The sequence below is a fragment of the Rousettus aegyptiacus genome, unplaced genomic scaffold (assembly GCF_014176215.1).
Source record: "Rousettus aegyptiacus isolate mRouAeg1 unplaced genomic scaffold, mRouAeg1.p scaffold_m13_p_7, whole genome shotgun sequence".
Classification (NCBI taxonomy): Eukaryota; Metazoa; Chordata; class Mammalia; order Chiroptera; family Pteropodidae; genus Rousettus; species Rousettus aegyptiacus.
The window spans coordinates 47,153,219-47,176,935 of record NW_023416310.1 but is presented as its reverse complement, the minus strand read 5'-3'; the positions used below and the strand labels follow the sequence as shown (position 1 = coordinate 47,176,935).

The 23,717-nt window shown below is 35.0% G+C and overlaps 1 protein-coding gene across 7 annotated transcripts in view; it reads left to right on the top strand.

Annotated features, from left to right (window-relative positions):
- EXOC6B (exocyst complex component 6B) overlaps positions 1-23,717 on the top strand; it is a 514,225-nt gene that overhangs the window by 106,602 nt on the left and 383,906 nt on the right. For 5 of the 7 annotated variants that reach the window (XM_016130554.2, XM_016130552.2, XM_016130556.2 and 2 more), the window contains one exon: positions 5,252-5,260. The exons of the other annotated variants lie outside the window; for them this stretch is intronic. In XM_016130554.2, the coding sequence (XP_015986040.2) occupies positions 5,252-5,260 (9 nt within the window). The remainder of the gene's footprint in view (positions 1-5,251; positions 5,261-23,717) is intronic. 7 annotated transcript variants of the gene reach the window in all.

Here is a 23,717-nt window from a genome sequence, read left to right as displayed (position 1 = left end):
GCTTTGGATCTGGTGCACATTTCAAAGCATGTGTTAAACTTTATGTGATACTGATTAAAATGGAGGGCTCCAGGGTGAATTGGCAGAGCCCCACAACTGCATCTGCCAAATGACATACAGAGAAATGTCTTGCTACAAATGGAGGGCCTGAATTCTGTCTATCCTAGCAGTGTGCAAACCTGTAAAAGGAAAAGTGACTGGGCATGTGTGCATACACAGCCCATGGAGCATCCAGGATTCTTTAGCAACTCCTTTGCTCCAGTGGCATTTTAGCAGGAAAGAAAACCTTTTCATTTTCCTTCTTTAAACAACAGCAGCAGCAACACCCATATGGAAATAATAATTTGCATTACCATGTCCTTCAGTTTGCCATTCCTAATGAACATTTATGAAAAACCTAACTTGGACAGAAGACATGGAGGTGACAGAATTATCTATCTTCTGAAGCATGATTTATGGGTCATTGGGAAGAGATCTATGAAGTTCATCTGTGAAGGAAGCAAGCTCTTACAAAGCAGATAAGTTTGTATCTACAGCTTTTTAGATTCAAGGTCTTCAGGATTTCTTTCTAAAAAGAAGTTTGTGTTTTTATATCACATGCATGGACCAACACTTCCTCAAAGGTGACATAGACAATATTAGTATCTCAGCGTTTCTTAGACATCTTGACCCGTTTTTATGATAGCGTTAGCATAGAGAGAACATCAGTTCTTTAAAGAGATTTCGATATTTCCTTAGAAAAAGGTAAAGAATTTAGAGGAGTAAGAAGGGTGAGTGGCATACAGACAGGAAAAAAAACGAAGAGAAACAGGTTGAAGAGATTGGTGGATAGAGGAGGGTGAATAGAGACATCGGCCATTGGTGGTGGGTTATGGGTGAACAAGAAGGAACAGATGTAAGATTAGGGAATACAAAATGTGGAGTGGGTATGAAATATCAATAAAAAGCAGTCACAATTATATTGATTTATGGATTTAAACGACTCTACCAAACATTGATGTGTTTAATCACATTTACTCCCTGCTCCAGAAACTGAAGAATTGTTTGATCCTTTCTTTGCAGTATCCTTTTGTTTTTCAGAATGACCCAAAAGATGGTTTTGAGGACTCACTATGAGACTTTGTTATCATTTAGGTTATACTTGAGGTGGGAAGGCATAACTTGAACCACTCCACAGCAAAGTAAAGCACTGCATATAGCAGATCCTGGATTAAGTAAACAAACAATTTTATTTTTAAGAACATTCTTTTATAAATTATATGTAAAAAAAAAAAAGCAAGCCTTATACATACAGATACATTACAGTTTTCAAGGCGACACCATCAGATCTCTTTTGCTTTTAAGTGTTTTCTGTGATGTATCATACTTCTTTGTTAAGTCAGATTTCTTCCTTTCCTCTTCCTCCTCCTCTTTCGTCTTTTGAAACAAGGGTGGAGAATGTGCAGGGAACAGAAAGAAAGAATGCTGGCTGTTTGCCTACCATTTTGGAGCTTTTATTGAATTTCATTCAGTTTCTTCATTTTCCTTTGTTATTAAAGCTCAGTGTTTCAGTCATGAAGATACTATTTCTAAATAGTATTTTTGACTAAACTTTTGGTAAGAGTGTTTTGGGAATGGGAGTTTAAGAAATATGTTCCTTTTCCCCCCACCCCCCTGAGTATTGGTTGTGTCAGAGGATAGTATTTGCTCAGAGGATATTAGTATTGACTTCATGTAAAAGAATTCTGAAACCTAAGATTCCACTTAGTTTCTTCTCCTGGGCTTTTGTAGAATATTTTTCACAGAGAGAGAAATGCAACTGGAATGTAGTCAGCCACTAAATCTTAGTGAATGCCACTTCTTTCCAAGGATCATCTTAGAATTTCAAATGGGTCAGTGATTAAGCTTCACCTTAGGTAAAGCCATCTTATTTGATAAAGAATACTATGAAAAAAGAAGAGGCAGGTTCTACATACTTTGTGTTGTGTACGCAGTGAGAAGGCGGCATAATAAAAAAGAATTTTGAAATTCGTTGGTAGTCACATAGTATTCTCCTTATTGTAACACTTTTACCTCATGAATTTATTATGTCTGAAAGATTATCCTTGTTTAGTAATATCAGAATTTGAATAGTTTTTAAAAAGAAATCAGGATTAATACACATTGTTTATTATTTCAATCAAAAATACCTATTGAGTGTGTATTAAAAAAACAAGTCAGTGTACAATATGTCGGATGGTGATATTTGCTATGGAGAGAAATCAGGCAGGGAAAAGGGAAGGTTTAGCTGTTTACTTCAGATTGGATAAAGTGTTCAGTGCCTTCATGTTCTATAGTTAGACACTTAAAAATTAATCTTGATAGTTTCAAAATTCATTGTCTGTTCACATAGCTGAAACTATCATTTTGTTAAGAGTTTAGGTTGTCTTTGGGTGGCCGCACTTAATGCTTCTGCTTCTTCAGTAGCCCAGATTCCGATTATGAGTAACCGTTTATTAAGTAAATAGGCATGAAATTTTGTATTTGTCTTGGTTTTTCATAGTATCTTTGGCAAGTGTGAAGCCAAATACAACAGCAGAATATCAAATAATAGTATCCAATTAAAAAAAAGTACTTGAAATTTCAAGATTAAAGAAGTTTTTATGTGTTATAAATTTATGTATTAAGTAAAAGGGGATTTGGATGCTTATTTTTGTTGCTATTGACATCTTTGATAAGCTAACTCATTTTTTATCCGGGTTGGTAGACACATTTGTGTTCTCTTTTATTTCAGGGCAGGAAAGTTTCAAACCATTTATTTAGACTTTTGGTTGATACTTGCAATTCTTACTTATTTTACTCTATAATAAGGTTTTGAGATGGATTTGTTGAACCCTCTGAAGAATGTTTTTAGATTTTGCCCTTATATGTGTATGTGCATTATCTTGGTTCATAACATTCACGGACCGTCAGAACGGTCTGTGTTGTATATCATTCTGGGTTTAGTCAGAGTAGAAACACTAGGAGAGTGCACAATTGTGAAAGAACAATCCCGAAGCAGAGCTGTTATCTTTGTGTCCGATCCTGGAGTTTGAAGGCCATAGAGAAGGTAGTCAGGAACAGAAAGTAGATGTAAAATAAGGGAGAGCAAGGACAAGCTGGAGGAACCTACAAGTATGAGCTGCAACTCAGGAGAATTGACTGAAATTCACATTAGTTCTTGCTGCCTCTGATCTTGATAATGTGGGTACATTGCAGGAGAAACTGGTGCTCTTCATCTTGGTGCTAAACACACACCTGGCCCAGGAGAAGCTGAAGGAAGACCCAGGGGAAAGTGAATAATTGTAGGTCTGGCTACTGCCTCATGCAAACATACTTAGCAGAGAGTGTAATGTATGAGTCACAAAATGGCTGCTGCTTCATTTCTACTCTCTAAATCTTGTATAGGCATATCTCTTGTGCTTTTCCCTAACTAGAAGTGGGTAGGGAGGAGGAATTATGGGAACTATAATTCGGCCTAGCCAAGTTGACACATTACAGCTGTGTGTCTATGATCCCAGGATAATCAAGAACCATTATTCTGTAGCCTGTGGGTGGACTGCCTGTTTTTTGTAAATAAAGTTTAATTAGAACACAGCTTTGTTAATTTATTTACATATCGTCTACTTTTGTGCTGCCAAGGCAAATCGAGTAGTTTATAATAGCCACTGAATCACCTACAAAGCCTAAAATATTTACTATCTGGCCCTTTAAGAGCAAGTTTGTTGACCCTTATTCTGTGGACACTGTGAGATTCTTTGGATCCTAGAGGACTCATGTCTGGAAACATTTCTCAGGAGCTCTAGACTATTATATTAATCCCTAGGAAGCCTTGCTTAGTTTATATTTTCTTTTTGCAAGTGTTTCTGTTAAATTTTTTTTTACCCATATATTTTCAAATTTTCTGAATAATTAAGCAGAAATAGAATAAAAGTTATATCGATTGACCTTTTTAGAGCTCTAGAAATTTGATTGCATAGTCATCATGGTTTTTCCTATAATTTTTTTTTTCTTTTAAATTTGATCCCTGAGTTTATAGTTACATTTCTTAAGGTAGATGTATTAGTTTCTTAGGGCTGCTGTAACAAAGTACCACAGTGAGATGGTGTGAAAAACAATAGAAATTCATTCTCTCACAGTTCTAGAGGCTGGAAATCTGAAATCGAGCTGTAGGCAGGGCTGATTCTTTCTTGGGGTCTCAGAGAGAGAATCTGTTTCATGTTTCTCTCCTTGCTTCCAGTAGTTTCCAGCAGTCTTTGGTGTTCCTTGGTTTGTGGCAGCATAACTCCCATTTTCTGCCTCCTTTATCACACAGTATTTTCCTTGTGGCTGTGTCCCTTCATGTTTTCTTATGAAGATATGAGTCATGTTGGATTAAAGCCCACCCTGATGATCTCATCTTTACTAGATTACATCTATAAAGGAACAATTCCCAAATAGTCACATTTTTAGGTTCTAGGAAGTAGGACTCCCATTGGTGGATACAATTTAACCCACAGCAGGAGAATTTAAGTTGACTGAGTGACTGACAAGCCCTTCTTAGATGCTTTTTCTGTATTGTCAGGCCACAAGGGAAATGTTGAAATGAGCTCTAAACACCTCAGAAATCTTTAGCATAAGAAAGTCTGTATTTTATGAAAAACTAATTAAAACCAAGTAGGTATAAAAGTCTCTATATTCAAAGACTGATGCTGTATACACAAAGTTGTCAAATTGATGAGAAAGACCGATTAATGATTTGTTAACTAGTGTTTATCAGCAAGTTGTGCCTAACTGTAGTCAACAGGTCAGTAGTGGTCAGTGACATTTTTTCATGTGATCATTAAGTACAAGGACTTATGTTAGATACTATCAAAGGATTCAGAAGAAAGAATCCCTCAAGACCCTTTTTAAGAAAGGAGAATGGACACATGATCAGCTGATATTATAACTGTCAAGGCAACTTGGAAATTAAATGATTAGGTTAGTTTAATTTAGAAAATAAGATATTCTGTTTAATTGAGAAAATAAGATAGTCTTCTTTTTTTCTCGTCCTAGAGAAATGAAATGGTTGGAATGTGCAAAAGGCCATGAGGGTATGAAGAAGGCCATCAGTCACTTGTTAATTATAATGTTGCTATCCTTGGTTATGTACCCAGATGGTGCTCAAATGACAAAAGATTATCGATGACATGAAACTTACCTTTAGAGGTTTATAGTTATTGTTGACATTTTTATGAGGTAGATAAGTGTTTTTTTCCTTTCTGCCTTGTAGGTTGGAAAAGTAAGTGCTCCGAGAAAAAGCAGCTCCTTTGGACAGGCTGGCTACAGAAACTTGATGATAAACTGGTTTGAACTGAAGGTTTAATTCCTGGGCTGTGATAAACCTTCTCTGTTCTCCTGTTGTGAAGACTTCACACTTGTATAACAGGTTGTCTTAGCAGAGTCAGAGCTGGAAGGAGAAGTTAAGCAATATTCCACTGGGTATCTTATATATGATTTGGGCAGATAGTCTCCTTAATCGTCTCAGAAATCTTAGGAACACCTAAGCATGTACCCAGCTGTGTCCCCTATTTATCCGGTACATTATAGACTAATGGGAAAGAAGGTAAATAGGGTGCACACTTGTGCATACTTAAACTGGGATAAGGTGTTTAGATTGCAAGGAGAGACAGTGGGTCCCCTAGGAGAAACAAATATGTGAGCAAGGATCCTGGCACAGTGAGCCACACTTTGCCACAGGACTCAAATGTTAGAAAGGAGAGTCGATCCAACTCCTGATCTAGCATTATTCTCCCTTCAGTTCACTCTGGAGGTGAGCAATTGTGTACCTTAGGATATGAAGTTTTAAGATTATATCATTAAGAATCCCAGTTCTTCTACTGTGGGGTACCCGTCTTTAAACAAACCAGATGTTAAAAAGGAAGACATTTATGTAAAAAAGAGAGACTCTGGCAAAGTGGGTCAAGAGTAAGAATATTATGGGCAGAAAATGAGGTCCAGTCTCTTTGATAAACGAAGTTTTTGAGCCAATGGGCTTAGAGGCATAATATTATTAGAGTAGCCTAATAGGATATTCAGGTTGATGGGCCTAGGGGACATTCAGGTTGCATTTACCTTTCAGAGATTTAATGCTGTAGCTGGGTATAATTTTTAGTTTTGGTTAACCTAATCGTGGAGTAACATACCTTTCTAGCCAGCTGCTCTGGTTTAAAATTCTTAGAGCCGGGATTTGGCATCATTTATGTGAATGTGAAAGTTAGCAGGCAGCATGTTTTGAAAGTTTAAAATGGGAGCCATGAGTTTAGCTTTTAAATTACATCAATTTAATGTTTGACCCAATGCATCACTTTATTGCTTTGGACTCATTTTTTCATTGGTAAAATAGAGGCAGTTAATGTTTACCATACAAAGTGATGAGGTTAGTACCATTAACCAGAATGATGTACAGCTTTGGCTAGATAACTTTGTAAAAGTGCTTGGCAGTGTTGGGACTCCTATTATTTACTATTAGATTAGTAGTTTTCTAAAAGACGAAGAAATGAATTCAATAGTGAATGTACCAGAAATGATTTTTTTTACATTGGATATGATAATGACATAGATTAGCTCAGTTATAATGATGGATGTAGCAGATGCTGTCGGTGCGCCGTTTATATCCCTTTAGCTCTTACTCTTTCAGTGCTTGCAGACTGAACCTCCATTTGCCAGTATCCGCCTCTCTTTGCCTAAGGGCTTTTTTGGTTGCTAGAATTGGGAATTAATGCCACATTCCCCTGCCCCTCCCAGTAGCCCTCAATCAATAACTGCTGGAAGCTGGTACGTAAAATACCTCTACTCCTTTGCCTGTCGGGAACTATTCTATACTACTTCTGAGATACCAATGAAATTAACTTTCAGCTGACCTAACTTAATTGATAACATGCCCTTTACTGACTTCTTTCTTTTTGTTGTCTCACTTCCTGTGTTTCCTTCTTACTCCTGCCTAGAGACCTCTCCCAAGTAAATTTCTTGGACACAAATCCTTGTTTCAGTTTCTTTTGGGGGGGACTTAAAATAAGACAATAGTCAGTAGCAGTGAAAAGTCTGGACTCTATTTCTCTACATACTCAGCAGTAAATGTGGGTTTCTAGGAGATCCAAGACAAAGCATACTTACATAGCCACTTAACTCCAACTCCCATTGAAGGTGTTTCACCTGTAGGGTAATCTGAATGAACAGTTTTCTTTGGGGGAGAAACATCCTTTGTAGGTAGGTGATACTTTTTCTTTTGGTCTGGTCAAATTACCCCAAGTAGGAGCTTATAGAACTTCTTGCCCACCCTCATTTAAAGGAGTCTAAGTTTGGAGAAAAAAGATTTGGGATCTCAAGATTTAGTATGTGAACTTATGCTTAATCTCCCGTTTTTCAGAATGCTAACTCATCTCCTCAATTGTGATAGCTACCCCCCCAACAGAGACCTGTTTTTTTTCTTCTCTAGAGGATAAATACCTAGCCTTCTGCTGTGGTGAGGAAAGGATAGGTACTTGGGCAGATGAAGTTAGAAAGGGGAATCCAAGGCTCTAATTGCTCTTTACTGAGACTTTCAACTAAGCCTGTTCAAGCTTCATTTTCTACTCTCTCTTACAGAGATACCTAGCGCTACCCATGTGATTCAAGTCATGCTGCCATTTGGCTTTCCCCACTGCTTTCTTTGTCTAGTTACTAACTGGGCTCTCTACTTTCTAGCTTCCAACATTTTCTTGCTGTTGGTTCTTATATACTCTTTGATTTTTGTGAGTTTATGCCTTTTTAAAAAATGCTGTTTAGTTTTGTCTTAGTGGAGTTTTGAGGAAGGAATTCAGCTCAGTGCACATGCTAAATTTACTGTCTTAGACCTGAGGTCATAGAGGTTAGTTTTCACCAAAGAAAATATAAGAGACTACAGCCAGCAATATTGAATAAAATGATAGGTTGCATGTAATGCCTGATAATTAACAATTTGTTTATTTCTGAGCACCTGAGGAAAACTGTTTCAAGCAATTCTTTCTAGATTATTCATAAAAATACTATAGAATAAGAAAACCATAGAAGTGAAAGTTGGGGAAGAAGCTAAGGTCTTATGATGTTAGTGTGCATAGGATATGTATTCTCTATGTAGTATATCAGTGCTGACTGTCATTGGGGTGTAAGTACTATTTATACGTATTGTATGGGTCTTCTTACAGTGGGAAGAAATAAGACTATAGTTATAATACTTATTTACTATTGCTTATATGAGAAATTTAAAGTCTTTGAACGTAAATTATTTAGAAAGTTTGGTTAATTTTATTGATGGGGTAAATAGAGAATTCAGAGTCTTGCTTTATGTTTGCAGAGAAGGCTTAAAAAAACCCCCCCCGCTAATCCTTCATTTCTGAAACTTGGTCTTTTTCAGATACTGCTCTTCCTTGGCAAAAAATTTGTACCTTATTCCTACATGGTTTTCCTTCAGTGGGATTATTAGAAAAAATTGTACATTCTAAGATACCTATTGAAAATAGTGTTTTTTTCTGTCTTAAACTTTATTAACTCAGTGAACTTTGTATATGGCATATTGATTAAGTTACAGGATTCTGTGGGTGGTTTTTCTATCATGACTCTTTTGCCTTAGATGTAAAAGACTGAGCCTTTCTAAGGAAACCTACTTTTCAAAACTCCAGACTACATGTGTGATGGAACTTAAAAGAAAAACTCTTGACTTTGCTTGAATGCTGAGAATCAGCTAAGTGGTTTTCTCTGCCTGCAGAAAATTGGAAAAGGACTTGTTAAGCCCAGCAAATGTAGTTGTTGATGGAAATGCTGACAGACTGGTCCTGCTTGGTGCCACTGTTGTGCAAAGTCAATGTTAGAGGTATTGTAAGAGCTGCTGCTTATGTACAAGTTGTGTGTTGTAGACCTTGCACATATAAATAAACCCCTTCAAAAATGTTAAGTGATTTCCATAAAAAATATTTATTCTGTTCTCCTTCTTAAGCCAAAGTCTTGTTGTTTATGGCTTCCTGTACCCAACAGTTCCTGATTGTCTCAAAAAGCAAAACATGTCCTGCGTGGATTAAGCTGCTGAAATGCCTTTCAGGCATTGTTTATGAGTCTGCGCTCTTTATTTTCAGAGAGAAAGCGAATACTTTAATGTCTTCCATATTCCATAAATCTGTCCCATGCTACAATCAAAGCTGTGTGTGTTTTTGTTAGAAGGTACTTCTGGTTGTACTTAGGAAAGAAAAGTTGCCTAAGAATGTTAGCGAATATTTGGGTGGTGGTGGCAGACTACCCTAAAGGGGATTTGTATTGGTCGAAAGTGCTTTTGGTGTTTTAGCTTGAGAAAGTAGTCACCAAAGGTGCTGTTCCAGTTAGTAGTAGTGTAATTGCTGTTTGATTGCTTTGCACCTATAAATTTCCTGTTTGGTTCATCTTTTGGGACCAGCCTTCCCTCCAGGCTAGCTGATTTACTACTTCCAGCTCGATTGCTAAGTAGCACACTGAGTGTGTCTGCCTAGTTAGAGGTCTCAGTGAAGGGAAATTGGACATCACTTGCCACAAAAAGAGACTATTTCTGGAGGCTGAGCAAAAAGTAATTTGAGTTGCCGATCAAAGTTTACTTTTTTTTTTAACATTTTCATTTTGAAACTTAGAAGCATGCAGAAAAGTTGGAGGACTTGTACAGTTAACACTTGTATTTATTCACCATCTAGATTTTAAAATGAACATTCTACAATACTTGTTTTATCATACGCCTGTCCGTCTCTCATTCATCAACCGAGCACATTTCTTTTATGCATTTCAGAGTAAGTTTGAGACATCAGGACACTTCATCTCTAAGCACTTCAATGTGCATAATATTAGCTAGAGTTCACTGTTTGATTATTTTTTTCTTTGGAGGAAAAATTTAAATGCCATGATACACACAAACCTGAAGTGAGTTTTTGACAAATGTATATAGTATATACCTCTTTAACCGAAACCTGTGTCAAGATACAGGACATTACCATCACCCCCATAAAGTTCTCTCATGTTCCTTTCTACTCATTCTTCTACTCTTTTCTTCCCCAGAGGCAACAATTTATTCTACCATAGATTAGTTGTGTCTGTTGTAGAACTTCATAAAAATGGAATCATTCAGAGTGTGCTATTTTATGTGAGGCTTCTTTTACTCAGCATAATGATTTGAGCTGCATCTACATTGTTACTAGCTTCAGTAGTTTATTCCTTTTCATTGCTGAATTTTATTCTCTTGTATGAATTTAACATGTTTATCAATTCTCTTTCTGACAGACACCCGAGATGTTTCAGGTTTTGGCTCTTAAGAATAAAGCTACTCGAACATTCTCGTATAATATATCTTTCCGTGGATGTAGGTTTTATTACTCTTGGATAAATGTACCTGTGAGTAGAATTCTGGGTCAGAATTTCATAAAATACTTGCAAAACTTTTTGCAAAGTGGTGATATCATTTTATAATACCACTATTAATATATAAAAATTTCAATTACTTTGCCTCCTTGCCAACATCTGTTGTTATCCGTCTTTTTAACTTTATTCATTCTGGTGGACATGTTATCTCACTATGGTCAACATTTATTTTTGTTTTACTGTGGGAAATGAGGAGTAAGAGATGGAAGGGCCAGAAAAACAAGTTATAATATACCATATAGTGAATTTTCTGCTCTACTTTTGCATGTGGATGAATCAAAGAGTGAAAAAAACACAATGGAAAGTAAGACAGGTGGAATGATAAGGCAAGTGATAAAGGGAGCAGTGCCATGAGGAAAACCAGGACTAAAGTTACTTTAGGGATTTGAGAAGAAGAGCAATAGTAGTTGAGAGTTAAATTTAGTTGACCTTTTTAAAAGCATGAAAACCTTTTTTTTTTATTGTTTTGATATCTATGGGAAGGATTAATATTCCTTATTTAAAAATTTCGTAGGAAGGGCAGAGGAGGTAGATGGGGTAAAAGGGGTCAAATATGTGGTGACAGAAAGAAATTTAACTGTGGGCGGTGAACAAACAATGCAATATATATGCTTTACTGTTGAATTCTACACCTAAAACTTACCAGCTTTTGTTAACCAATGTCACCATAATAAAAAATAATAATAAATTAAAAAAATTTTATACACTATATAAAGATTTATATAAACAGGAATGTGAGAACCTTTCAAAAATCCCACTGTACACAAATCACCTGTAGGTGGAAAGATTTAAGATTTTTATCTATGGATAAATGATAGTAATTTATGTGTATATGCATGTCAGTGTTACATATTTGCAAAAATGGGCTTAAGCTATACATACAGATTATAGCCTTTTTATATTTGCATGTTAGACATAAGTATAACATAAGTATAATATGTTCATAAGTATAAATCTACCAAATAATTTAAAATAGTTTATTATATAAATACCATAATTTATTTCTCTATTTCTGGACATTGGATTGTTTTTAATATTTTCAAAACAGCCCTTTTTAATGTGTAAAACTGTATGCTAGATACAGAGTGAGCAATGTTGAGGAAGGTAGAGAATCAAAAATGAAAAAGCATAGTTCTGCTTTCTAGGAATTCAGTCCAGTAAAACTAAATCATATGCTAAAAACTTTTAAAGTAAGTTTTTTTTTTTTAGAGTGTGCAGAGAGTGTGTGGTGGTTTGTGCATAAATTCTTTAAGTCAGACTTAATGTGACTCTTACTGGTCAGTTCTTTGTTAGTATACTTATGCAGCAAGATTACCAAATTTTGAGACTTTGGTGTTCTAAGAAGTATATAGTAAATTAGTTGCATTTGGGAATGTGTTTTTCAAAGGTTGTTCCAGAGAATCCTAGAATTGCATGAGACCTTTATGAGTGTTCATTGAAAGAAAGAATAATTATAGAGGGTATGTCTCTTTCAGGGTTTACACATAATTCCACAGTAGGATTTGAAGATCCAGACAATAAAACAGTACAATGGAATAACTTCCTAACCTTTCTACTTTAATTGCATATGGAATCAAGGTGGATTTCTTCTTAGTTATGTTTATAAAGTCAGAACCAAATTGGTTCAAACATTAATACTTTGTAACTTTGTCACCAGAAGACATAAGTCTTTTAAAATTATTGAAAGAGTGAATAGTTGGTTTTCTCCTGATCTCTTATGGTTACCCTATGGTTTGTATGTGAGCTCATCATATCTCCTTTCAGAGTTACTCTAAAATATGTTTTCTTCCAAGAAGTTTCTTATTGATTTTCTTTATAGAAGGGCTAGTAATTAAAAAGGTAAAAAGAGGAAAAGGTGCTATAGAATATTATATGAAAAAACCCCAATAAAGCGTGTCTAGGAATTTGTGCACTTTTTATCTTACTACTGTCTGAGTTTTATCTGGTTTAAATTGTGATCTTGAACTCTGGGGATCTTGTTTCTTGAATGGAATAAATAATAAGTCAGTCTATACATTTGTGAAAAAGGAATCTTAGGAAGAAAGAACAGATGGTTGGAGCCATTATGTTTCTTACCCAGCTGGGAAGGATACTGTTTTTGAATGTTATTTTCATTGTGTTTAATATTGCTCAAGGGCCTGTTTCCAGCACCTTTTTTTATTTGGCCATGTGTTTTGCCCAACTCCAGTGTGAAAGAGAACTCTGGTCAAGACTTTTTGATTATAGGAATTAACTAGGCATTGTGACTAGCAAAATTAAAAGCTTTTCTCAGATTGTATTAGTTTTCTTTTTTTAAATTCAGATTAAAGTATAGACATATAATGTTATTTCTAAAGTATATAGTAAATTACTATATACTATATGCTAAAAACACATTTCCAAATGAGACTAATTTATTATATACTTTAGAAATAACATTATGAACTAAAATTAGGCTGTCCTATTTCAAGGTTAGTGGAAAGAAGGGACTTAGAAGAGTTGTCCTTTTATATGATGTATTCCCCTGGCAGCAAAAATGTTTTCAGTTATTAGTATTGTTTTTTAACAAATTACGACTACAGTATTGGTGCAACTGGCGTCTTTTAGGAAATCCATAAACAGGTGTTGAAGGGAATCCCTTTTCTTACCAAACTGCATTGCCGTCTACTTTTTCTGAGCACAGAGCTAGTTTTTTTTATGGTTAAAACTAAAGCAGCTAACATTTTATGTGCTTGGCTTAAGCATTAGCCCTTTGCATTTGACAAATGCTTTCATTTGCTACTCAATAGATTATCCTATGTGTACATACATATTAGAATTTCTCGTCAAGAGATTCATTCACTCAACACTAATTAAAAGCCTATTTTTTTTTTTTGTCAGGTTTTGTGCTTGCAATTCAAAGACTTATAAGACAAGTTCTTGCTTTTGAGAAGCGTAGAACCTAATGAGCATGACAGAATAATCAGCGATTACAGTGTGATACTGTGGTAGAGGTGTGCAAGTAGGGTTTTTGTGACCAAAGAGGCATCTGTGTCATACTGAGATAAGTTTTGAGGGTGAATATGAGTTAGGTAAATAAATAAGGGTGATCCTGATCTAGGCAGAGAGAATATTTTGCTTCTGGGATTGAAGGTTTGCATGCAAAGAAGTACAAGTAGTTCATTGAGACCTGAGTGAAGGGTATATTTGTGGAAGTGTGTTGACAGATGAGAACAAAGAGGCATGCTGTGACTAAGTCATGATAGACTTTATATAATAAATTAGAATAATTAGAATTTTGTTTTTCAAGCTAATGTTGAAGGTTTGAAGAAAGGCATTGACTTACTAGAGTTGTGTGTATAAAGAGTCATGTGTGTAACCTCTCCCTGACAGTAATCGGGTAATCCGTTAGTGGGCTACTAGCCTGGAGGCAGGAAGCCCACACTGAGGATCAATACATTTGAAGCTAGAGATGAAAATCTTTGACTTTTTTTTTATTGTTTGTTTGTTTCTCTCTCTCCTCCACCCCACCCCAACCCATCCCCCATAATTGGCCTGGTCCAAGACAGATCGGTGGATTGAAAGGGTGGAGGGAACGAGGATATTTGGAAAGGGATAATGACAATAATTTGAGTGTTTCTTATTTGTCTGACACTGTTCTAATAAATGTTTTCACGAATTATCTCATTATCATTTTATTCTTTACAACAGCTTGTGGTAATACTATATTATCTCTATTTTACAAGTGAGGAAATGGAGGCAAAGTGAGATTAAAAAACTTACTTGCCCAAGGTGAAATGACATAGCTAGTGAGTGGCAGAGCCAGAATTTGAACCTAGGCAGTGAAATTTAGAGTACAAGATTTTTATTTTTTTGAAATTTCAGACCTAAAGAAAAGTTGCAAAAATAGTACATACAAATCCATATATACTTTGTTCAGATTGCTCACATATTAACATTTTCCCATATTTTCTTTATCCTTCTCTCTGTTACATTTAACTATACATGTTCTTATTATTTTCCAAACAGCATTAGAGTTAGTTGCAGACATAAAGCCCCCTTTAAATACGCATTCTCTTATATAATCACATCAAAGCCAGGAAATTAATATTTATATTTGTCTAATCTTCAAACTTTATTCAGATTTTATAAAGAGAAAGATTTGGTCCATGGTCCAATTCTTTTCAGAGTTTTTGATCTTAATTTCTATACTGCACAGCTTTCCCATGGGTTGGTCACCGTTGCGAGTATTATCAGAATCATTATCTCCAGCTAAACATTGATCATATTTCACTTTTTGTTCAAAATATTCTGTTGACATTTCTGTCACCTTCAAAGATTTAATAATTTCAATATATCTTTTTCTCTTTCATATTTTTTTCTCCAATTATAAATGTATACTTCACTTTTCTGTCACTTCTTCCCAATTCATTTTAAAACTTTTATACTATTAGTGAAGTCCTGGAATTACCATTTTAATGTTAGAAATGTTATTCTTTCTCCCAAACTTCCTTTCTTATGTTATTGAAAATATGCTCCACCAAACATAATTTTGACAGATTACAACTAAGAGACGTGCATTTCCTTTGTATACTTAATTTTTTTTTTTTTAAGAACGGCAGTTCTTAATCTGAGGCCCATGAGCTATATATAGATCCAGAAGGTCCATTAGCCCTCTGAAATTATATGTGATGTTATACGTATTTACATGTACTTCTGGAGAGAGGGTTCATACCTTTTATTACGATTTAAAAGTAGTTGATAGCCCAGAATAAGTTTAAGAATTGCCATTAGTTTGTTAACTTTTAGAAGAAAGAAATCAATCACATCTTGAGGGGTGTGTGTGTGTGTGTGTGCGCGCGCGTGCTTATGTGTGTGCCTTATGAAATCCTAGTAGGCAACAAAACAGTAGGTCCTAGCAAATTTTAACCAAGTACAATTATTGAATATACACATTGCACACCAATTTGATGTGTGCACATGCACACGTTAGTATATCTATGTTCCTAATTTAAGTAGACTGCTATTATGTATATTTTAGTTGTTAGTTTGCTTCAGTTTTTTAATAAACAACTCTATCTCCTTCCCCTTGCCACCTCTTTCAGGGAACCAGTGCCTGTCCAGCCAGCCACACTGTTTCACTACTGGGCAGGGAAATCAGATTGTATACTAGTGGCAGCAGCATTTATAGGTATTGAAACAGAAATTGGTAATCGTGTTACAAATGTTCAGCAAGCCACATTTCATGACCAGCTTTGCAAAAAAAGAAAGTGTGAACAGCTGTTGTGCATTGCATTAGCATTTCTGAAATTTCAAGTGAAGATAAAACATTAGCAGCTGTGATAGATAGATTCCTGCAGTTGACCTAGTGCCTCAGGATGTGCAATACATTGATGCTGTCAGGCTGTCAGGGTCCTGGTGAGAACGGTAGGGAGAAGGAGAATCTAAGAGATGAAAATAGATTTGTTATTCTTTTAAGTTTTTGATCTTTTTTTTTTTTTTTTTTTTATGAATGGTCCTAGAATATAGCAACTCCCATAGTCACTGAAGGAACTTTTAACATAGGAATTCTGTGGTTGATTGTCCTTAGACCATGTGTGCATTAAAAATATTAAAGTGGTTTTTTTCTCATGGATTGCCAATCTTTTTTTATTTTGTCTATTCCAAATTGTATGTCTTTATGAGATTTTAATTCTGCCTTTGAATATATTTGGGTTTCCTACTCTGTCTGCACTTAAGGCACTGTTGGGGAACTCTTTTATGAGATCCAAATGCTTGAGGGCAGAATTAAACTTTATTGATGAAATTACTTTAAGCCTACTTCTCATAATATTTATTAGTAAATTTTTTTTCTCTTCTAAGCGTTATGAAATAAACTGTCAAAGAATATACTACTGTTTGACTTTCAGGCCCACTGAAGCTCAATGTATAATGCTTTGGAGAGGGTCCAAATAAAAGAATGAAACAGGATTAAAAGTGTGAAGAGTAGACTTGAAAGTGTTGAGTGCCTGAAGCTATAGTTGAAGAGTTGAGGAGGAGCTGGAGAGGATCAGTCTTTAGTGTTTCGAGCAACTGTTTCTTATAAGTTTGAAGGTGCTTAGTTTTATATTTTACTGTTTTGCACTCATTCCCTGAACCTGTTGAACCACAAAGGAAGGTCTAGGGTTTATGTTCTGCCTAGAGAATTAGGTTAGACATTAGGGCTGAAACACAAATATATTTCAAGAGTTAGCAGGTTTTTGGTCACTAATCTTAATAAGAAAGGTAAATTAATGTTTTGCCCGGGCTGACTTTATTTTGGAAGATCTTAAAGAGAACTTGAAGTTCAAGATTCTGTGTATTTTGATATTCTGGTACTTAGACTTAGTAGAACATATAAGAATGATAAGTCATTTGAGTTATTCTTGTTTCGGCTCATTTGGTTTCCAAAACATCACTCTAATATGTCATAACTTGGGTTAACCTAGAACTTTCTGTGTGTGTGTGTGTGTGTGTGTGTGTGTGTGTGTCAGTTCTTTTCCTTGTTTGGGAACCAAGGCAGTTATACAGTCAGCGGTGTTATCTTCTGCCTAGGAGGCAGGAAAATCTTATGGTCTGAGCCATTTCTCAAGAATACAGTTGACATCTGATTAGATAGGAACGATTTTTCTTGTCCTATTTTAGTTAGGGCTATTGCCTCTGTTTTGGAAATACTATTTGGTGATACTCCCTCTACTCTCAACCTCTAGACCTGTTAATCTTGTTGAAGACTTCAGATTTTATATGCAGTCTGTGCAGGTAGCCAGATACCATATGCTGTTAATTTCTGATTCCATGAAGTCCAGATCATACAGCTGGAAATGATTGAAAGGAAAAGCATGTTCTTTTGTTTAACAAGACAAAGCCTATTGTGTACTTTGCTTCTGATGCTTAAAAGATGTATTTTTTTTTTCTTACTTCATAGTATGTAGGGCTAAAAGTTTTGAACTCTTCACTTCAGAAATTACTTTTCCAGACAAAAGAGCAAAACAATGTTTGTTTAAATTGTTCTCTGGAACATGACTGATAGTGTTTACAACATTTCTGTGACATTTTGATCCAGTGGGGAGTACTTGGAGAGGTATTTAAAGTGCTTTTCACTAAATCAGATGCTTTGTAGTGTTTGAAAAAAAATTATTCGAGAGGTTGAGAGAAAGAAAATGGCCAGGCCATTTTCTAAAGACTAAGAAAGACTTATCATAAGCAAAACTGATTTTTTCCCCCTAAAAAATTGAAAACTTTTAACTAGAATGAGTTGCATACATATTGGTTCAGAGCTTTGTCTATTCATGTCAGCGTTTTCTTAAGGGCTGTTTTCCCCAATCTACCTTCTATTCAATTCAATTTTTTTTTTTTTTGAAAAGCCATTGAGGGGAAGTGTGTTTGTTTTATTTGTGTGTGTGTGTGTGTGTGTGTGTGTGTGTGTGTGGAAGGGGGGTTGCTTTTAAATTCCACAGGGGAAGCTATAGCTTGATTCAGGTACCACGGACATATTAGAACAGAGGAGAGCACCACAGAAGTGTCTGTATTGAGCCAAAGATAGAGTATACATAGAAAAATTTGTGTTTTGTGCATTGTTTTTCCAATCCTGATATTTGACATGCCTTTTCAAGGCATTTAACTGCTTGAAACTGAAGCACGAGATCTTCTGAGTCATAAAGATTCTGTAACATAAGTATTCAAATAATTGACCCAGTTTGCACAGTCAGTGACTAATAAAGAATCCCAGCTTTTAATGGTAGATTTTTTAGGACATTCTCTTTAAAACATCAGATTAATAGTTGTTTAGATGCGATCTTTAAACTGGGAGAGATCTTATTCATCTTTTTATGTATTAATCAACTATAGAAATTTTGCATTACAGAGTTCCAGATATGAAAGTCAGGACAGAGTTCAAAGAGCTAGTTAGTGATATGCTCTGATCATATAGTGAATAACTCTCTGGATTGTACTATGTTGGGTACATACTCATATAAGTCATGGTGGAACAAAATTTTTTAGTTGTGCTCGTTTTGAGTGGTATATAAAGAAACATGTCAATCTGATTTTGTAGAAGGAATATACAGATGAGGCTGATATTAACCTAAAGTTATGAAAGGAATATATTTAAGAAGCATTCAAGCAACATTACTAAACACGTGTATTACTGTGCATTGGGCAATTTAGTTAAATTTACTGTCTATTTATACCTTCGTCAGCTGAAACAGATAAATGTTGTTTAATACATATATATTTTTCGGTTAGTTGCACAGCCTTTTAAAAGGTATATGAATCAGATATCCAATATTTACTATTGGATAAATATAAATTATTGAAGCAAATGGGCATTTGTGTAAATGCATCTTGTATTAATGTGTGTACAAGCGTGTGAAAAGTAAGTGAAGAACCTTGAAAGTTTAGATAACACTGGGTCTAAAATCATTAATTAACAAAATACCTTAAGAGATGTGACTCTGGATTTGAAAGATTTTGAAGGTGGGGAGCTTGATCATCTGTAAAAGACAGGACGTTCTTAATCATAGAATAAGACTTTAGAAATATCTCCGAAGAAGGTGGTGCCATTGAAGGGAGCTTGGAAATATGCTTGATGGGCAAAGGCGTAAAGGACCAAAGTGGGGAGGTAGAGAAGTGGGATAACTAGGACTTCCTAGTGAAATTCACTGAAATAATGCAATCACAGATTCATAAAGTCAAGTGGTAAGAAAGATTTAAAGTCATATAATCTAACCTTTCTGCCAGTGCAAAAAGTCCTTCAGTATTCTGATTGTAGAATAGTTTTAAATGTTAAAAAATTCTTTCAGTCAGTCAGTAAATATGTGTCAAACATCTGCCATCCATCAGATAGTGTACTATTAATGTTGTAGATACAGGTGTAAGTCTTGAGAGTTAGTATAAAGACTTACTTTTGAGTAAGAAAGAAGCCATTGGATCTAAGAATAGATCACTTTTTGACTTTTTGAATGCTTTACACTCACTGCTATGTGGAATATAGACAAGGAAGGTGAAAGTGTAATACCAGGTAGGAAGCTATTTTAAGAATACAGGCATAAGAGGACTGTAGCTTAGACCAGGCTATCATGGTGGAGATGTTGAGAAGGATTATATACTGGATTTAGTATTATTTTGAGTATAGAACCAACAGTTGAATTTTGTTATAGGATAAAGAGAGATCTAAGACCTTGGTTTGAATGGTTGAAAGAATGGAATTGCAGTTTACCGAGATGGAGACGTGAGGTGAAGTAAATTTTGGAGTTGGGGACGGGGCAGGAGAGGAAGTCAGAAGTTTGATTTTGAATATATTAAGTTTGCGATGCCAGTAAGACATCCCAGGAGAGGTGCTGACTAATTGCATTCATGAGTTTTGGGTTTAGGGGAGAGGCCTAAGCTGGTCATATAATTTTGAGACTCATCATAGAACTGGATGGAATCACCTCAAGACTGAGTGTAGATAAAGAAGAGATCCAAGGACAAAACCCAGGTACTTCTCCAGTGTTGATAGGATAGATTCAGAAAGGAGTTGTAGCTAGTGAAACAGATTCAGAATAGCATTCCATAAGGAGGGGAAGAGCAAATTCCTGAAAAGAAAGATTATTGGGTCAATAATAGTATCATATTACAAAGGGTCTTAAATGCCATTTTGAGGAATTTGGTCTTTTTCCTGTCAGCCTTGTCAAATATTTATGAACAGAAAGAGGGGAGTGACAAGTTTGTGTTTTAGGCAGGCTTACTGGTAAGCAGTGTGATAGTTTAGACAGAAGGAGATCTTACTGGGATACTGTTGCAGAATTTTTCGGGAGAGTCGATATAGTTTAATGTACTGGTTTAGCCCTGTCAGACCTAATGCTGCCTTTTTGTAAGGAATATTTGTAATGTCCCTTTTATAATCCTGAAATAAAATTCCTAGATAATATAATCTACCTATATATATATATAATTCAAAAACTAATATAATACCCCAACTATAGTATAAAGGAGGAATAAATGGAAAGTGATTTACAATAAAATATTATTTTAACATAAAAATTGTATTTCGATACAGTTTATTGACATGAAAAGTATTGTCATTACAGCTCATTCTGACATACATGAATGAATCTGAAGCAGGCAGCATTTAAGACCAATTTCGTATTATATAATTCCTATAGATTTGGGTCCAGAAAATAGAACTGAGCCACTGTCTCTTAAAAAATGTTTATTGAGCAGCTTACTCCAGTGGGCTCTTACCAGACATATCTTCATTTGGTCTCTTCTGATACTCCAACCATAAGGGAACAATTAGTAACTGCAAACTAAGTGTTTATGAAGCGAGGGTAGGGGGTATTATTGTGGTGGACCCTGGAGATCTCTCTGTGAGGGAATCTTTGCTTCAGGGACGGGAGACTTATTTTATCCCACAACCTAAAGCTGCCTCCTTTTCTTAGGTCTGTTGTATTTTGTTTTTGTAACATATTACAGATTTTATACATGTATGTGGAAGAATTGCTCAAGATTTCTATTACATTTATAGATCTTTTAATGAATAAACAAAAATTACATAGATAAAAATTATTTATTTCTATCTAAAAATGCTTGAAGACATAATGAAATAAATACATTGAAGGCATAATGAAATAGATCTTTGTTAACCTTCTGTATTGTAGTTAAAATGCAGACTCATACCAGCATACTATATTTGCATTTTAAATACCATAACTAGCATTACCATTGATGCTTAATTTTCTGGATTTGCAAACAACTCTTTGTAAAGTTCTGAACAGACCACAGAACACAATTTTCCCTCCATTTACATGGTCATTGCATTTCTGAAAGTTAAGTGTATTTTAAAGCTGTGCAAGAGCTTTAAGTTATAGGTTTAGATAACTAATTACAATTTTTTGGCATACAGAATGTTCATTGGGGCACGAGACAGTTGAGAGTGATGTGAGACAGTTCTTCCTTTTGTGGGATTATCTCACACATTTCAAGATGTCTAGCATCCCCTGACTCTGGTGTAATAATTTCCAGTAGTGCCTGCTACCTACCAAATATGGTAATAACCAGAATTTCAGACTTCTAAAATGCCCCCTGCCCCATACACACACTGTTGAGATCCCTAGTTTAAGTTGTAATAGCATGTTTGAGCTCTTTATTTCTGGTGCTCCTCTTTTTTAAAGAACTTTGAGGAGAAACCTATGGCGGATCATAGTGTCATTTTGGAACTTTTAATGAATCAGGAAATGATACTATTTTATTTGGTATTTCTATAATTGTATAGATGTGCATTTGCTTGTAGTAGCTGGAACTTTTGGTTGCTGTATTGTTCCCAGGATTTATAACTATTTTTTCCATATTTGAGTAATGGTGGTTTTTTTCTCTTTTAAAAAAATTAATAATCTTTATTTTTTAGAGCGGTTTCGTGTTTACTGAAAAGTTGAGCAGACAGTACAGAGAGTTCTCATATACCCCCTCAGGACTTGCATTAATGTGGTACATTTTTTACAACTGGTGAGCCAAAATTAATACATTATTATTAACTAAAGTCTGTAGTTTACAGTAGAGTCACTCTTTGTGTTATACATTCTATGTATTTTATAACAATATAAATAACAAATATATAATGACATGTATCCATCATTAAGTGGATCATACAGAATCGTTTCACTGCCCTACCAGTCTCTTGTGCTCCATCTACTCAGTCCTCTTCTGCTCCCTTGTCCAACTTCTGGCAACCACTGACCTTTTTACTATCTTCGTAGTTTTGCCTTTTCCATAAATAATGTCATATATGTGGAATCATAAGCTATAAATTTCCATGTAAGCATTGCTTTTCCTGCAACATACCAATTCGGATAAGTAGTATTTTCATTTTTATTTAGCGTGAAATAGTTTTCGATTTCTCTTGAGACTTTCTTTTTGACCCATGTATTATTTAGAAGTGTGTTTTTTAATCTTCAGGTATTTTTGGATTTTCCAGCCATCTTTCTGTTGATTTCTAAAACTCACTTGTGTACTTCCTTTATAGTCCTTCCGCATCCTTCACCCTCCTCCCCCACACTCCCCTGATAACCACCAATTGTTCTCCGTTACTGTAGTTTGGTTTCTTTGAGAATGTCTTATAAATGATATCGTACATATGTATACTTTTGACTGGCTTATTTCATTCAGCATAATGCCTTTGATATTCATCCAAATTGTTGCACGTATCAAAAATTCACTCCTATTTATTGTTGAGTATTATACCATTGTATGAACCTGTTTATCCAATCAGCTATTGAAGGGATTTGAGTTATATTCAGTGTTTTAATAGAGCTGCTGTAAACAATGTGTACAGGATTTTATGTGATATAAACTTTCATTTATCTAGGAACCATGGAGTGAAATTACTGGATTATAGGTAGGTTTAACTTTTTAAGAAATGGCCGAAGTATTTTCAGAATTCCCCAACAACTATATCTGAGAGTTCCAGTTGCTCTACATCCTCCCCAGCACTTGGAACTGTCAGCTTTTTTTTTTTTTTTTTTCTGTAAGACCGAGATGTGTAATGATATGTTATCATGGTTTAAATTCTTCTGTTCACACTGACTAATGATCTTGAGCATCTTTTCATGTCATCCAGGTATTATTTTTGGTGAATTGTCTGTTTAAGTACTTTGCCTGTTTTTACATTGGGTTATTTATTTTTTTATTTTGAATTTTGGGAGATCTTTGTATATTCTGGATATAAGGACTTTGTCAGAAATGTGATTTGTGGATATCTTCCTCCAGTCTGTACCTTGTTTAAAAATATTTTTTTTGATGATGTCTTTTATGTAGCGAAAGTTTTTAATATTAATGAAGTTCAGTTTATTAGATTTTTGAAAAATGGATCATGATTTTGGTGTCTTGTCTGAGAATACTTTGCTTAATCCTAGGCTTTGAAGATTTTCTTTTATAAAACATTTTATAATTTGCAGTTAGGACTATGATCCATTTTTCAGTTAATTTTTATATGAGGTTAGATTCAAAGTCTTTTGTTGTTGTTTCTGCATATGGACATCCAGTCCTTCCAATACCATTTGGTGAAAAGGCTATCTTTTCTCCATTGAATAGTTTTTGCACCTTTGTTAAAAATCAAATGGCCATATTTGTTTTGTGTGAGCTTTTTTCTGTCGTTTCTGTTACATTGATGTAGGTGTCTATCCCTTCACGAGTAATACATGTCTTGATTACTGTAGCTTTAAAGTAAGTGCTAAAATCTGTTAGTATAATTTCTCACATTTTATTCTTTTACCAACATTAAAAAAAATGCTAGTTTTTTTGCCTTTCCATATAAATTTTAGAATCGGTTTGTCTATATGTACAAAAATCCTGCTGAG